General features: G+C 38.9%; 1 protein-coding gene across 1 annotated transcript in view; it reads left to right on the plus strand.

Moving 5' to 3' along the window:
- Window positions 1–515: 515 nt before the first annotated feature.
- Window positions 516–17,720, plus strand: part of DCC (DCC netrin 1 receptor) — a 734,614-nt gene continuing 717,409 nt past the window's right edge. Inside the window, exons 1-2 of the mRNA XM_087715396.1 lie at window positions 516–612; window positions 2,504–2,824. Coding sequence (XP_087571522.1) covers window positions 516–612; window positions 2,504–2,824 — 418 coding nt within the window. The remainder of the gene's footprint in view (window positions 613–2,503; window positions 2,825–17,720) is intronic.

Here is a 17,720-nt window from a genome sequence, read left to right on the forward strand (position 1 = left end):
TATTTGTTGCTTCTAAGAATTATACAGGAGTCATCTTATCTCCATTGTAGAAGCTTGACTTATACAACTTATAATGTCTGTTGTAATTTGATAACACTTTACAAGAACTACGAAGATTGTTCGGTCATGCTCACAACAACCTGTAGGACAGATTTCATATTATTCTTGTTTTATATAACCCAGTGACACCTCCCACTTGGTTTTTTTTTTCATGCATGAACTACTTCGGAGTTTCGAGGCAGTATATTTCAAAGAAGGTTTCCATTCCTTTTATATTCTTAAGAAAAATGTTCACCATTTATTCAAGCTATTAAGCATCATATACCAAAGCAATTTTCAGATAACTGTAGCTTTTGACTGCATATGAATAACTGAAATTGCAGCTCACTGGCAGGGGTAATTGCATCAAAAGAGAGTTAATCTTTGTTTAACTCCCGTGACTTTATGTACTTGATATACTGAAAGCAATAAAGTGCCACTGTTTCAAAATAAGGAATTTGTTTTCTTTCGGTGAGATGGTAGAAGGCTTATCTGGAAAGAAGAGTGGTGGAAGAGATGTAAAATCCCTTAAGAATCTTACATCTCATTATAAAAAGATGTGCCTGGAATTTGGTTGTGTATATATATATATATAATAATTGATATCCTTTGGGAATTACATTCTTCTATGTGCAGAGGACTAAGATAGAAGTAATAAAACACTTAGAGTGCAACAAAGCTGAGCCCTCTAAAGTGAATTAGATCTTAAGATACTGATAGGCATCTGCTTTAGCAGAATTTGATTCTAACCATTTCTTTTTTCAACATACTGTTCAGATTTGGAAAGTTAAAAGGCTTTGGGGAGTTTGGTTAAATTCTGAAGTTGCAAATTAGTCTATCTTTCCTCGTTATTTTGTTTTTGCAGATGGCAGGATGCAAATCTACACTTGATTAAATACTTCTTTACTTTAATAAACTTTAGGAAAGTGTTTGTGTGTGTGTGTGTTTGTGTGTGTGTGTATGTATGTATGCATGTGTGTGTTTCCCAAGTAAACTCTAAGATACATTTTGTTTAGGTATGTTTACATTTTATTTAAGTATCTAAAACAGAATAAGTGTGGAGTGGAGTGAGTGAGGAAACAATAATATATTCTTGCAATGTAAATTCTTAACTTTGCATATTTATGTGTGAGGCTTCAACTACATGTGACACAGTATGTTTCCTAAAATTGGTTTCATTGTGGTTCAGAAAAGATATGTGTTGAGGAAGGGGATTATTTTATTTGGTAAACTTAAAATTGTAGCCAGAATGTTTCCTAAAAGTAAAATCAAACTTCCATTTAATGTTCCAGCTCAGGTAAAAAAAAAACCTGTACATTTCAAGAATATAATACATTCATACGTATATACATACATACCCAAAATTGGAAATTTTCCTGAACTTTCAATTTTGGAGATAGATAGATAGATAGATATGTGTTGTGGCTCAGTTCTGCTGAGAGTCTTTTTGGGATACAAGATTTAGTATGCAGCTGGGGGTTGTGGGAGGAAGTTTGGAGATAAAAAGACGGATGCTGCCATGCCCCAGTTGCTGGAGTCAACATCGTTCCTTCAAGTGTTCCTTGTTTGTACAACATTGCTTGCTTATTAATCGTGATTTATGCCTGTTACACTTGGATAAGTGCTTTGGTGTTTCATGTAAACCTGATCTGTGAAGACTGTGGAAGAACTGCAGTGCTTGTAAGAGTTTTATGTTTTGCATTCTTATTGGAGAATTGTATTTATGTTATTTCTGGGCTCGAAGCCAGTTTGAACTGAAAACTGATAAAGAAAGACTTCCTTTTAAGTTTGCCTGTCTTGCCGTGTGTTAAGAGCCGTGAAGGGGGGGGACAGAACAGATATGTATATTCTTCAAATGTACAGGGTTTTTTTTTTTAACCTGAGCTGGAACATTAAATGTAACTTTGTAAATGTGTACGTTTGTGTGTGTGTGTGTGTGTGTGTGTGTATACATACATACATGCATGCATGCATGCATACATACATATATAGCTGGATACCCGTGCTTCGCGACAAAACTATGTGATCGGGCTTTGCAGGAGAAATTTGGTGCACAATCTGTTGGCTCAGTGGTGGTCGGTGATTGAAACAGATAAAGGGAATATTGCTCCCATCACCTTCTGTCCGGAAGCAATTCCATAGGTGGAAGGCGTAGACATTTTGATGAGGTATCGATGTTTAGTACTGTAAGAAGCCTCAGACAGCTCCTCAATGAAGGAGTGGAATATCTGCCAGTTTGAACTGAGGTAAAGTAATGTGAGGCAACTGACAGTTGGAACAGAGTTGTTTTCAGTTGGGGAGGTGGAGTAGTATACATACATACACACATACACACACACACATACACACATACATACATAAATACATATATAATGTTTCCAATTTTGGGGATATTCATCTTGCAGAAACAAGGCTTTCCTGGCATATGACTAATTAGATTATTTTTGGCTGTTCATCCCAACAGGTGCACAGATTATGGGATTTACAACATTGCACTTCCTGATTGAACCTTCAGATGCCGTCACCACACGGGGAACTAACGTTTTGTTGAACTGTACAGCGGAATCAGATCAAGGATTTCCTGTAATCAAATGGAAAAAGGATGGCGTCTTTTTAAACTTGGCAGTGGACGAGAGAAGACAACAGTTTTCCAATGGATCTCTTTTGATACAAAACATTGTCCATTCCAGACATCATAAACCCGATGAAGGCCTTTATCAATGTGAAGCATCGTTAGAAGGAACTGGCGCCATCATCAGTCGAACAGCCAAAGTTTCAGTAGCAGGTAAGGATTGAGGTTGGAATGAGAAGATATTTTATGGCTTGTTTGAAGCTGGAATTATAATTTTTTTTAAGGTTTCTTTCATTTGCAAAGTTAGAACATGTGGAATCTGATAACACCTTCCAAGCTGGTCAACTTCATTGAGGCATAAACCTCATTTATTGAAGAGCCGTGGTGGCTCAGTAGTTTGAGTACAGTATCGCAGGCTAATTGCCCACACTCTGGAGTTTGATCCTGACCGGCTCAAGGTTGACTCAGCCTTCCTTCCTTCTGAGGCCAGTAAAATGGATACCTAGATTGTTGGGAGGGCAATACACGGACCTTGTATACCGGAGTGCTAACAAGCACTATGAAGCGGTATATAAGTGGGTGTACTATTGCTATAAGGTTTCATGAACAGCCCATTTGATCACTTGCAAGAGGATATATGCTATTACATGAGTTAAAAGATGGGAAAAGGCTTGATGGGAAAGTGGAGGGAAGCTAATGGGTGTATGCAATAGTTGAGACAGAGAAGAATCTCTCATGGACTCCTGGGGACTGAGTGTTACTACCAGTTTGCAAACTGAAAGGACAAAAAAAATCCACTTTCCCTGCTCAAGTCTGCTGGAATGGATTTGATTTTTTTAAAAAAAAAATAGAATGGCATTTGGTGGCCAATTTTTGTAACTGATTGTGAATGTGGCGCACAAACTTCTACCCCTGTTGTTTTGAGATTAGTGAAGGATGGTCCTGATAGGCTAAAATGTGCCATTGTCTTGTTGCTGTTGTCAGCTCTGAGGTCCAGCGAGGGCCCGTGTATTATTTTGTGCAAAGTCTGGCTAGTTTGTGCCCTGTAGAATTTGGAAGGACATCGTTGGCATGATAGCAATAGCAATAGCAGTTAGACTTATATACCGCTTCATAGGGCTTTCAGCCCTCTCTAAGCGGTTTACAGAGTCAGCATATCGCCCCCAACAATCCGGGTCCTCATTTTACCCACCTCGGAAGGACGGGAGGCTGAGTCAACCTTGAGCCGGTGAGATTAGAACAGCCGAACTGCAGAACTGCAGTCAGCTGAAGTAGCCTGCAGTACTGCACCCTAACCACTGCGCCACCTCGGCTCTATGACATGATGACATGCATCAGAGGATAAGAATCCAAAAGAAATAACATTGTAGGTGACGTTGTATGGACCTGTAATGAAGTTGTCATTGTAAATGTGGAGGCAAATATGGCCAGGTTTGGGTCTTCTCTTTGTGTGGTTGTGTTGTTATCCCCAATGGTAGCTAAAAGTAGCTATTTTAAACTGAGTAGGGATATAATATAGTCATTTGGATTAAGTATGAAGTCTCAAAGCCTATCCAGATGTGTTTTTGTCTTGCCAATGATGATGTTTTAAATAGCCAGATAGTTTATCCTTCTGGTAGATGTTGGGATAGATTGCCTCAACATCCATTGTTGCTGGGATGGTATGGTCCAGAGATCACCAGTAGATTCCAGCTTTCTCAAAAAAATATCTGTGATTTCTTCTTTTTTACATGATTTGGAATGTTGGTGATTTTTCTGATGTTTGAAAATAATAGGGTGACCTGTATTTTGGGTGATATACATCCTTTGAGGCAAAATACATTATTCAGATGATAGAATATACGCTTTGCTTTCTCTGTAGGGAATGGGAGATAAGGATCTGCATGTTATCCCTGACAATTTATAACTTGTTTGTAATTTAGTCTTCTCATAAGATTGCAAAATCCTATGCAAATGTAACCTGGAATTAAGAATAAATGCCAAGATGTACTGTAGAATCAGAACAAAAGTTCATAGGTGGCAAAAAAGTATGGAGAGGTTGTTGTTTTCCTAGCTTGCTGGTAGGTTCCCTGAAAATATCTTACTGATCATTATTAATAACAAGAGACAAGATTTGTCTATAATCATATCTAGCACCCACTTCTTGTGTTTTTATAATAAAGCTTCATAACAAACAACTTAAGAGACAAGCCTTAGAAATTATAATATTTGCTGTTAGCCTGCTGCACTTAGAGAAATGTTAATTTTTTGATAGCTGTCTGCAGTAATTAGCCTCAAGAAATCTTGCCTTGAGGAAAAATGTAATTTTAAATAAATATAAGGATGTTAAAAAATCTTTTTCTTCTTTTGTTCAAACATTTGTTTCCCCCACTCCCCCCTGCAAAATTAGACATGGCATTATTGCCGCGGTAATATATTTGTGATATTCCTCTTTGTCTTAAATGTCTCCAATCATCCCTTTCTTGCTCTGTACTCTTAGATGCATGTTTACGATCTTCAAAAATAAGAGGCATCCTTTGAAGCTAGGAATTAACTGGTTTACAGATTAATTCAGACTCAAGAAAAATAAAACTTTTCTAAAATGGAAAATGCACTTCCTCTACTGCTTTCTGCCTCCTTCTAACTTTATAGCTCATGGAACTTAGTTGGATTGGTTTCAGAACTTTGTTTTGACAGTTTATTTGTGTGTGTGTGTATGTGTGTAAAAAGTGTTACTTTTATAGCAATATAGCAATAGCAGTAAACTTATATACCGCTTCATAGGCCTTTCAGGCCTCTCTAAGCGGTTTACAGAGAGTCAGCATATTGCCCCCAACAATCTGGGTCCTCATTTTACCCACCTCGGAAGGATGGAAGGCTGAGTCAACCCTGAGCTGGTGAGATTTGAACCGCTGAACTGCTGATCTAGCAGTAGCCTGCAGTGCTGCATTTAACCACTGCGCCACCTTGGCTCTTATGCCTTTTCTGAAAGCTTCAAAAATATATCAAGCTGGGGACAAGTGGAAACAGGATGATAGGTGAGAGGAATCTAAAAAGTGATCAAGCACTCGTATTAGTACTGCAGTCACAATAAGCAATAGACAATTTTCTTTCCATCATCGGATGAAACAGCCATATAGATAGATACTGAAGCACTGGGGGGGGGGGGAAAGAATGTGTTGGTGAATTTTTACGAAAGGCTGCAATTGTTGGAGCTGTGTGCAAATGTACCTTCTCCTTCTGTTTAATAAGCAGCAATGCTAGAAAAATTGAGACTCCTAGGCAGAATGTTTATGTACAGCATGTATACATTATGAATATTAAGGTAATTATATGTATAAAACTCTAATGGAACCCCTGATGTTATTACGGCAAACATAGAGAAATATGTGGCTCTGACAGACAGGATCCCACGAAGTTTGATCACCCTCCCTCTGCTGTATTGAGTTATTTATTTGATTTCAGAACCATCTGACTGCAGATCAAATCTGAAGAGCTATCAATACAAGATTTTTTAAAAAAAGTCAATGCACAGTAAATAATGAGCAAGTTGAAAGGTTTGAGCAAACAACACGGAACAGGTTGACAGTCAGTGTTTATGTGTTGAGTTCTACTGAATTTAAATGTATGTCTGTTAAATTCCACCCTATTAATTTGAGCCTGATTTTCAACCTTCTCTTGGACTTTTTAAAAATCTTCTCCCTTTCATCTTCTCTCTCTATGTTTCTGTATAATAGAATTTTATCACAATAGTAAAAAAAAACCCCTAATACTAAACTTACAGGGGGAAAATAGAATGGAAAGAAAGCAGTGGTTGGTTTCAAAAAATTTTAAAAATGGGTTCTCTGCCTGGTTGCTGTATGGGCGTGGCCATGGTGGGCATGGCCTAGTTCACCCACAGTGAGGGGGGGTGTTTCCACCATCTCTGGCCTCCGGAAGCTTTTCTTGAGCCTCCGGGAAAGGGAAAATGGCCTCCCCAATCTCCAGAGGCCCTCTGGAGGCTGAAAATGGGCCCATTTCTGGACGTCTGGAATTTCTGGAAGTCTCATTTTTTCACCCTCCCCAAGCCTCCGTGCAGGCCCTGTACTTATCTCGCATCCCAAATGGGATGCATGGAGACTCCTGGGAGGGGTGGGGTGTGAGGGACAGGGCAGGTGGGGATGAGTGGGCGGGGTCAGCCAAGGTTGGGATTTGCGGGTTCACCAAACTCGTCACATCCTTAGCTAGAAGACTGCTCGAACCCGTGCAAACCTGCAGCAGCCCACTCCTGAAAGAAAAAATAAAAAGTGCAGGCAAAAATAAAAAGAAGAAAAGAAAAATATAATGAAGAAAAAAGAAAATAGAAAAAAGTGACTTCCAACCTTCATCGCAAGAGGTATAAATACATATAATAACTCTTCGTTCTGTCTAAGGTTAAGCAAATATCTCTTCATCCCATATCCCATAAATTTATGGAGTTTTCGGTTGAGCATTTCCTGCACAATGGTATAGAACAGGTCTGTAAAACTCCTGGCCCATGGGCTGAATGTGTCACAGGCTGGCCACACCCATGGCTGGTTTAGCAAAGGGGGGGAAAGTCCCAATATGTCATGTGATGCTGCCATGATGATGTGAGTTTAACACCCTGATATAGAAGACAGATAGCAACAATTTGGTATGCTCTGGTCTCCGTACAATCATCCTCTCTCAATTTGGTTATCCTCTGAATATGTAAAGTTCAAGAATTTAGCAGCAGGCATTGGTATGTCAAAGAATTCTGAGGTTTGAAAACCATACACTGGGAAGGCATCAAGGTTGGAGAAAGAAGGTGTAATACAGGGGTGTCCTACCTTGGCAACTTTAAGACTTGTGGACCTCAACTCCCAGAATTCCCCAACCTTTATGCTAGTTGGAGAATTCTAGGAGTTGGGGTTCATAAGTCTTAAAGTCACCAAGGTTGAACGCCTGGTGTAAAGTATTTGACAAATGTCAAGAGCTTAGGAGAGGGTGAAGGATGAGATTTGATTCATTATTCCTTGAAGTAATTTCCATTTGGCTTCTTTCTATAACTAACCATAGTTTCTTGTTGGAAGGAGAAATACATTTCAAAATGTATTTTAAGTTCCAAAGAGAAAGTTGCACAAAGTTAAAACTATAAACCAGTATTTTTTGTTGTTGTTGTTAAGTATTAAATAGAATAGTTTTCTATAGAGGGGAAATAATTATCAAATCCCTCTTCAGAGAAACATAATTTATTTATTTTTCATTTAGTGGAATGATGTATAGCCTGTTCTTTAATAAATTTCTCAGAGCAGCTAGCATCATTTAATATATAGTACAATAAAATTAAAAACTGCAAATCAAAGAGGTACAAAACAGATATTAATATTTAAGGAAGGGTAAAAATTGGTTGGGTTTATATTTATTCTAAATTCAATATACAAAATGAAAAAAGAGCTTTGTTAAAAAAATATGCATTACTCCAAATGTTGCAGTCTATTAAAAAGGAATTTATATATATAAAAGCAAAATACCACTCATGTATCATCATGGAGTCTCCAGAACTGTAAAGCCTACGAACTTGAAATTTGGCATGTATGTTTCTCTTGGCTTCTAAGTGCTTGCTAAGGAATGATTTTTTGAAATGACCATCAGATCATCAGTATTTCTTATACAGTTTTATATTAACAAGTCGATGCTAAGGACGTAGACATTCTACTTCCCCTTCCCACCTGAAAGGAACTCTGTACCAACTGCCAGTTGCCTTATATGGGCATGGCCAGCATGTGGCTCATTCAGCCTGCGGGCTGACCCTATCACATGGTTTCGTAGCGAAGCAGGGGAATCCAGCTAGAAGGTTATAAATTGCTTTAAATATATCTTACTCTCTACAATCTTTTAATCTTCTCCTGAAGTAGTACGCATACTCTAGACATTCGCACTCTTGTTTGGAGATTGTACATTTGAGTTATGTGCCATAGTTTGCAAAACATATATTCCTTTTTTTAATTTACATTTTTCTATGTTATTTCCATCAACGGTGTATAGCTGACAGTACGTATTAAATTGCTTTTGATACATTTACTTGTTCTCAAAAGTTTTACTTTTAAGGCTATCATTCTAGCGAAGCTATTACAATAAATTACATACACTTTAATATTTCATACACTGGATGGATGGTTTTGGTCCCTGAATTGTTACAATCTAATACTAGATGGTATCATTTAGAGGCAATAGCATCATCTACACAATTTTAAAATATGTTTGATGTATTTCAGCGTTATGAATGACAAAATACAGGGAGTCATTGAGTCAAACATATTTTCTCTCAATAAAGACTGTGAGTCTGATTTTATCTAATTTGTGAGACATTAGCTGTTTATAAAATAGCCCAGAATGGAAGCAATCAGATTACCGCTTTCAGAGGATGTATGTGGATGTATTTGAAAGAGGAGGAAAATCACCCAGAATTGCCAGTGAAAATTTATACAAAATGAAAGTTGAAATAAATGCAGAAGCTTCTTAAATGCGACATCTGTGGGAAAAATTGAACTGGGCAATATAAGAGTAGTGGAAGTTCTCTACAAGCTTTTGAAAGCTCCTTAAGTTTATTTTCCTTCTTGCAAAAGTGTTTATGAAACTGCTTAGATAGAAGTAGAAGGTCCGTTCTATATGCAATTGTCTGAAAGAATGAAGTCTGTTGCTTCAACCACATTTTTCATCCACCTTAGACATCTATGAAGACTCTCAGGCATCCAGGTCATAGTTGTCCCAAAAGTGCTTTTTCAAGAGGCAACTGGACTTTCTTCTTTTTCTTTGAAGACATTTCACTTCTCATCCAAGAAGCTGCTTCAGCTCTGATTTATGCTTGCAGACAGCTGGTCATTTGCATTCTTTGAAGAGAGTTATTGAGGCCACTTGGAGGTTTGTCTGTCTCCTCAGGCTGACACCCATTTGCATTAGTCAGGTGACCCTAGGGGTGGGTTTCAACAGGTTCGCGGTGGTCCCCGCGAACCGGTTGGTCGGCGAACCCGGAAGTAAGTAACTTCCGGGAACAGCAAAGGGCCCACCCGCCCGCCCGCCTGCGCTCCTTACCGGTCTTTGAAGGCTTCCGCGCTTCCACGCAGGCGCATGGCACATACAGTGCCTGCGCGAGTCTCCACAAGCAGCTGGAGCATCGCGCAGGCGCTAAGACGCATGTGTGAACTGCGTGCGTGCATGAGGATGCCGCCGGCCCCATTCTAACCGAACCGGTTGGAACGGGATTAGCAACCCACCACTGGGTGACCCTGAGGACAGAGTTAATTTCCAAGTGGCCTCAACGACTCTCTTTAAAGAATGCACATGACCAGCTGTCTGCAAGGAGCATAAATTCTTCCATTCCCCACCATTCAGTCACAGCTGAAGAAGCTTCTTGGATGAGAAGTGAAACCTCTTCAAAGAAAGACAATAAATTCCAGTTGCCTCTTGAAAAAATACCTTTGGGACATTCACCTTAGACCTTGATCTTGGTTCCCTCTTGATGGGCACATACAACACAGCATGACTCAAGCACAAAAGCTGAAGAATTCAAAGAAGGAAGGGAAGGACTATCAGCATTGCATGTTGCACATTCATACCAGAGGTGGGATTTAATTTTTTTTACTACCGGTTCTGTGAGTGTGGCTGGGTGGGCGTGGTGTGGCTTGGTGGGCATGGCTTGGTGGGCGTGGCAGGGGAAGGATACTGTAAAATCTCCATTTCTCTCCACCCCACTAACCTGCGTTCCAGTTCCGTTCTCCTGTTCAGGGCAAGAAAAGAAGATCAGCTGGGAAGCTGGGAGGCAGCAGGGGCGGGGCCAGCCTATTTGCCAGTTCTCTGAACTACTTAAAATTTCCACTACCGGTTCTCTAGAACCTGTCAGAACTGGCTGAATGCCATATCTGATTCATACCTCTGTCCCACAGCAATCACCTCTGATTGCACTTTTCAACCATCCATGAGATGGCTATTTCTTCCCATCTCTTTCCTTCTCATATGGGTGTTGTTTTTCAATCATTGAGTCATGTCTGACTCTTCGTGACACGGTGCCATTTCAGCTGTTTATTACTGTTATTATTAATAATAATAATTCATAATATAAAATACAAACATACCAAACAAAATAGTAGGAAGCCTTTTGCAGAAAATGTGCAACGTTCCAGCCTGAATCCCACATATTTCCTTCTATACCTCTTAAGGCTGAAAGACCATCTAATTGCAACCACCAGCATCTAAAATAGAATGTTTGTTTGTTTGTTTGTATTTGTATCCCACCTTTATTAATTGTATAAATAGCTCAAGGCGGTGAACATATCCAATCCACTTTCTTCTTCCTACTTTTCCCATAACAACGACCCTGTGAGGTGGGTTGTGCTGAGAGAGAGAGAGACTGACCAAAAGTCACCCAGTTAGTTTTCATGCCTAAGGCAGGACTTGAACTCATGATCTCCTGCTTTCTAGCTTGGCACCTTAACCATTAGACTAGACTAGACTAGACTAGACTAGACTAGACTAGACTAGACTAGACTAGACTAGACTAGACTAGACTAGACTAGACTGTCATACCTGCAAGCCATCTTTTCTTTTGGACTTCAGGCCTGCCACGCTTTCTACTGTCTATTTTATATTGTGGGAAAATGCAAGGGGGATTATACGGATTTGGGTGATACATAGCCATAATAACATTCTTCTTAGAAAGTCAAGGTCATCTTTGTCTCTGCACCTGGCCGGAGCTGGATGGGTGGAAGCTGCCAGTGTGGCAGTGGACGATTGAACCATGTGATGGACTTGTGGGTGTGGTGGCAAGATCTTGAACTTTCAATTGGGTGGGAAAACCTGGAAGCTTTCAAATTTGGATTTTTCCAAATGTGCCAACATGGCTCTTTTAATAATTGGAACTTTGAGGAATCCTTTGCCTCAGACTCTGATTTAATTTTAGTTGCTATTTGGAACCCTGACCCTAGACTAGACTAGACTAGACTAGACTAGACTAGACTAGACTAGATAGACTAGATAGACTAAATTAAACTAAACTAAACTAAAATAAAATAAAAAAAACAAAAAAAAACTCTAACTAAAAGTTGGATGTTAGACAAAGTAAACACCAAAAAAGAAATATATGTTTTTAAAAATAGCCAAGATGTTTTATGCATGATACGGCATTGGACTATAAATCACATTTTTCCCTCTCTATCTTTTTTTCTTTTTCTTTTGAGAGTCCTCCAGATCTTAGCAATCACCATTTGTAAAAATTGCGCTTGGCTGTTCAGGAATGAGAGCAGCGAAGAGAAACTAAGAGGCTGCCTCCTACTTTAACATCTTATTAAAAGTCCCAATTTAACAGGCTGCTGATTATTGGTATTTCTCGTAATTGGCGAGTCCAAAGATAGAGACATTACATTAAATCATTTGGGCTCCTTCCTATCCAAGCGTTCCTGGGTCAGCGCACGGAGGTTTCTCTGGCTTGACTTGCCGATGTCAGCAGAGGTCATATGGGGTGGGCAGGGGACGGAAGGAGGAGAAAAGAACATTTTTCTTCATGCATCAACTCCATGCATAGGTAATGATGAGATGGGTAATTGAAGGAGGGATCCTGCTGGGATAATGATTGGAGATGAAAGTCATTTTGCTCTGATTCAGATCAGGTGTCAGTCTTGCAATCTGAGTTCCTTTGTGGGGAAGAGAAGCAGGGATTAACTTTTTACATCTGCAACAAAACAAAATTTGGGAAATTCTAACACTTGTGAAAGAATAAAATTGAAGGAGCATTGAATTGAACAAAGCATAATGAGCTCACTTTCCCCTTGAGCTATAACCATGCTCCTATGTTTTATTTTAATTAATATTTATCTATCCCATCTTTCCACCAAAGATCTCAAGGTAATGTACCATATTTTATGGAGTATAAGACGCACCTTTTTCCCTCAAAAAAGAGGCTGAAAATCTGGGTGTGTCTTATACACTGAATATAGCATTTTTTTGCCTCCTGAAACCCCACTCCCTTTGCAAAAATGGCCGTGCATAGCCTCTAGGAGGCTTCCGGAGTGCTCCTGGCAGCTGGGGAGGGCAAAAATGAGCAAAAAAGGCTGTTTTTTGCTCTTTCTTGCCCCCACAGCCCCCATAAGTACTCTATAAGCCTGCTAAAGGCTATAAATGCCCCCTTTTTACCATTTTTGTGAAAAACAGGCCATTTTTGGGAGGTCTGCAGAGTGCAAAAACTTTTTTTTTCATTTGCCTCTTCAAAATCTTGGTGCATCTTATACTCCGATGTGTCTTATACTCCAAAAAATATGGTAGATTTTCCATCATGTTAGGACTGAGATACTGATCATAGCAGCACAAGAACAAGCACTAAACACCAGATGCATAAAAGCAAGGCTCTACCATACTAGACAGGACCAAAGGAGCAGGCTATGCAGAGACAGTCCAAAACATAGTGGCAGGGTGGAAGATGCCAGCAGGTACAGAATACATTGAACAGTACAACTAAGTAGCTGGCATTGTGTACAGGAACATCTGTACAGAATATGGGTTAGACCCTCTTAAGTCAAAAACGGGAGAGCCCACAAAAGAGAGCTAAGATCCTACAGGACTTCCAGATCCAGATAGACTGGCAGGTATTGACCAATCAATCAAGTATCGTGGTAGTAGGCAAATAGTAGATGTCAGAGTATGTACAGTGTCACTATGTGAGACAATCCAGGAGCAAATGCAGTAAACAGTTATTTAAATAGTGGTTTTATCTACAAAGAATATATACATACAAATACTTTAGTCAGATTTCAAACAAACAGCAATCAGCATTACAGCACAGAAGCACACAGAGAGATATATGCCCGAACAAGGCCATGTCTTATTACAGGCTCTTAAAGTGATATCAGCCCAAAAACCTTACTGGCTCATTCCTAACATTACATCATGGTAGCAGCTGGTCAGCTCTTAAATCATTACCCTGACAGTAGAAGCCAATGGTGGTGACTGATATAATGATGCCAAGTGGCAGTAACATCAGGAAGAAGAAGTATGAGAAGCTGGAGAAGAACTGGGACCTGAAGGAGGAACTAAAGAGGATGTGGAAAGTAAAGGCAAAGAAGTTCCAATGGTGGTAGGGAGGAGCACTTGAGCTGTAACTCCTAAGCCAGGAAAGGGGCTCGAACTGATCCCAGAAACAACATCATTGCTCTCTATTGAGAAGAGTGCTAGGAATAGTTAAGATCTTTCGCACAACTCTCAAACTCCCGGGCCTCTGGAAGAGGACCAGAGATAGAAGAAGACACCAACCACCCAGTGGTGGGATTCAAATTTTTTTTACTACCAGTTCTGTGGGCGTGGCTTTGTGGGCATGGCAGGGGAAGGATACTGCAAAATCCCCATCCCCTCCCCACTCTCAAAATTTCCACTACTAGTTCTCCAGAACCTGTCAGAACTCGCTAAATACCAACTCTGCAGTTATCTATAAGAGTGAGAAGGGATTTTTTTTTCAATACACATATGGACTTGATGCCCTTACAAATTATGTAAGGAAGATAGTCTGAGTGGCATTGATTTAATTCAGACCATCCAAGGAATATTGAAAATCGCTGAACTTCTTGAACCTTATGTGAGTTTAGAACTTAGAATAAGTTTATTTGAATATACACTTATCGACATACATTAAAATTAAATTCCGTTGCATATAGCTCTCAGAAAGTTCAAATCTTTTCATGTTATATTCAACTTTGTTTAATACACACATCCTTTCCTACATGCAGACACTTTGGGTTGAACCTGTAATACAGTTTGAAGGAGAACTGGGCAATCCACATATTGCACATGAGGGTGATTTCATGTATAAAATGTTCACTGGTCTACATTTTCCAGCACCAGGATGATAAGGACTTTTAATAATGCTTGTTTCAAAAATAAAAGCATGCATAAAGATTCAAGGACATTTTTTCCAGACGGTGATATATTTATGGAGGTGGTCGCTGGAGAATTCATCTTCTTGACAACATCTTGTCCTATGACCCTCCTCTGCTGAAGGAGGAGCTGGAGATACATGACTGGTATGCAGAGGTTGTAGAGGGTGAGATTTTAATTTGCTCAAGTATCCAAGACAACTGAGGCTTCCAAATATCTTCATAAACAAGGCAGAAAAAAATTTGAGAACGGAAGAGACACAAAATGCAAGAAAACCTCAATCCTTAATTCACCTCCTCCAACCTTGGAAATCCTGGGGAAGGTGAGATGAGGAAGTTTTAAAAAGAGGGAGAGATGGACATGCAAAACTATGTGTCAGAGTGTACACAGCTTAACTATGTGAGAAGCCCAAAAGCAATAATAGCAAACGCAGCTTTGTAATAAATAGTGTTTTTCATCTACAAAAGAATAAATTATATATATATATATAGATAGATAGATAGATAGATGATAGATAGATTGATAGATTGATAGATGATAGATAGATAGAGATAGATAGATAGATAGATAGATAGATAGATAGATAGAGATAGAGATATATATAGATATATAGATATATAGATATATAGATATATAGATATATAGATATATAGATATAGATGATAGATACACACACACATATATACATATATACATATATACATATATACATATATACATATATACATATATACATATATACATATATACATATATACATATATACATATATACATATATACATATATACATATATACATATATACATATATACATATATACATATATACATATATACATATATACATATATACATATATACATATATACATATATACATATATACATATATACATATATACATATATACATATATACATATATACATATATACATACATACATACATACATACATACATACATACACACACACACATACCATTTCATTTCATTTATTAAATTTCTATGCCGCCCAATCCCTGAGGACTCCAGGTGGCTTACAGAAATGAAGGGAAACACAACAAACACCCAATCAGGAGGGGGCTGGACCTCAATCAAGGGGGCAACAGCCCCAAGCCTGCCAGAAAAGCCAGGTTTTAATGGCTTTGCGAAAGGCCATACCAGTGATGGGATTCAATTTTTTTTACTACCAGTCTTGCGGGCGTGGCCTGGTGGGCGTGACCTGACTTGGTGAGCATGGCGGGGGAAGGATATGGTAAAACCTCCATTCCATCCCCACTCCAGGGAAAGATTACAGCAAAATTCCCATTCCCTCCTGATCAGCTGGGACTCAGGAGGCAGAGAATAGATGGGGGTGGGGCCAGTCAGAGGTGGTATTTACTGAGTCTCCGAACTACTCAAAATTTCCATTACCGGTTCTCCAGAAATCGTCAGAACCTGCTGAATGCCACCCCTGACATACATGTACTATAGGGAGATGTCAAAAAAAAAAAAAAAGAGCAAATTACAGCAGAGAAGAACACACGGTGGGAGAGAGACACCCTAACAGGGCCTCTTATTGTTATACAGGCTCTTAAAGCAATAACAGACAAAAACCTTGCTGATTCATTCCCATCATTACATCATTGCATCATTGCAGCAACTGATCAGCTCTTAAATCACTACCCTGACACTATTTCTCTTCTTTTTAGCAATCTGTGATTGAAAGTATATTTCTCTTTAGATTCCGGTATACCTTCTGTGAACAGGTAGTCCTTGACTTACAACTGTTTGTTTAGCAATCATTCAAAGGTACAACAGCACTGGAAAAAAACTAACTTACATCCAGTCCTTGTACTTGTGATTGTTACAGCATCCTCATGGTCACATAATCAAAATTGAGTGCTTGGCAACTGGAATGTACTTTTGACAATTGCACTGTCGCACAATTGCACACTCGATTTGATCACCATTTGTAACCTTCTCAGCAGATTCCAACAAGCAAAGTAAATGTAGGAAGTCAGATTCGCTTAACCACCTGCAGTGATTTGCTTAACAACTGTAGCCAAAAGGTTAAAACTCATTTAACAACTGCCTTGCTTAGCAACAGAAATGTTGGGTTCAATTGTGGTCATAAGTTGAGGAATACATGTAATTGAGGAATACCACAATTTCGACTTATATGATTAGTTCATTTAATAACTTTTCTAAATTGTTACCATTATTCCTGAAATGAATAATATTACATTTGGGAGGCAACAAAGATTAGCCAGGCAGGCGGTGGCTCAGTGGCTAAGACACTGAGTTTGTCGATTAGAAAGGTCAGCAGTTCGGCGGTTTGAATCCCTAGAGCTGCATAACGGAGTGAGCGCCCGTTACTTGTCCCAGCTTCTGTCAACCTAGCAGTTTGAAAGCAAGTAAAAATGCAAGTAGAAAAACAGGAACCACTTTTGGTGGGAAGGTAACAGCGTTCTGTGCACCTTTGGCATTTAGTCATGCTGACCACATCACCAGGGAGACGTCTTCGGACCACACTGGTTCTTCGGCTTTGAAACGAAGATGAGCACCGCCCCCTAGAGTCGGAAATGACTAGTACATATGTGCGAGGGGAACCTTTATCTTTTAAGATTAGCCTCCATCTTTCAACTTTGACTACCCTGAAATTAATTCCCACAACACTGTCAAACTATTTTCTAAGACTGCATTATTATTATTATTATTATTATTATTATTATTGTTGTTGTTGTTGTTGTTGTTGTTGTTGTTGTTGTTGTCATCCTTCCTATTACCTATCTCCTTCTCTAGGTATGACTATAACCTTGTTGCTTGTATCCTTGCAATTTATATTGTTTTATTTAGTTTCCTAGTATGATTTTGATAGCTTATTTAGTATCCTATGACTATCACTAAATGTTGTATCTCATGATTCATGTTGAATGTATTTATGATGAGGATGATCATGATTTATCACTTATATCTTTTATTTACACCGAGAGCTTATGAACCGAACACAAATTCCTTGTGTGTCCATTCACATTTGGCCAATAAAGAATTCTATTCTAAAATGGATAGACTTCAAAATCTCACTTCCAAATTATGACAGTAGAAGGTTAGGTTTGATCTAAGTGTAAGGTTACTCACTGGCAATGTCTTTGTGAAATAAAGCAAAAGAGGGAACAGTATTCATTCTTTAAAAAAAGAAAAAATCAACACTTTGCTTTTGCTCTTAAAATACAAAATCGATTGGCTCGA

This window comes from Thamnophis sirtalis, unplaced genomic scaffold, assembly GCF_051295495.1.
Source record: "Thamnophis sirtalis isolate CommonGarterSnake01/CBP01778 unplaced genomic scaffold, rThaSir2_p1.2 scaffold_5, whole genome shotgun sequence".
Classification (NCBI taxonomy): Eukaryota; Metazoa; Chordata; class Lepidosauria; order Squamata; family Natricidae; genus Thamnophis; species Thamnophis sirtalis.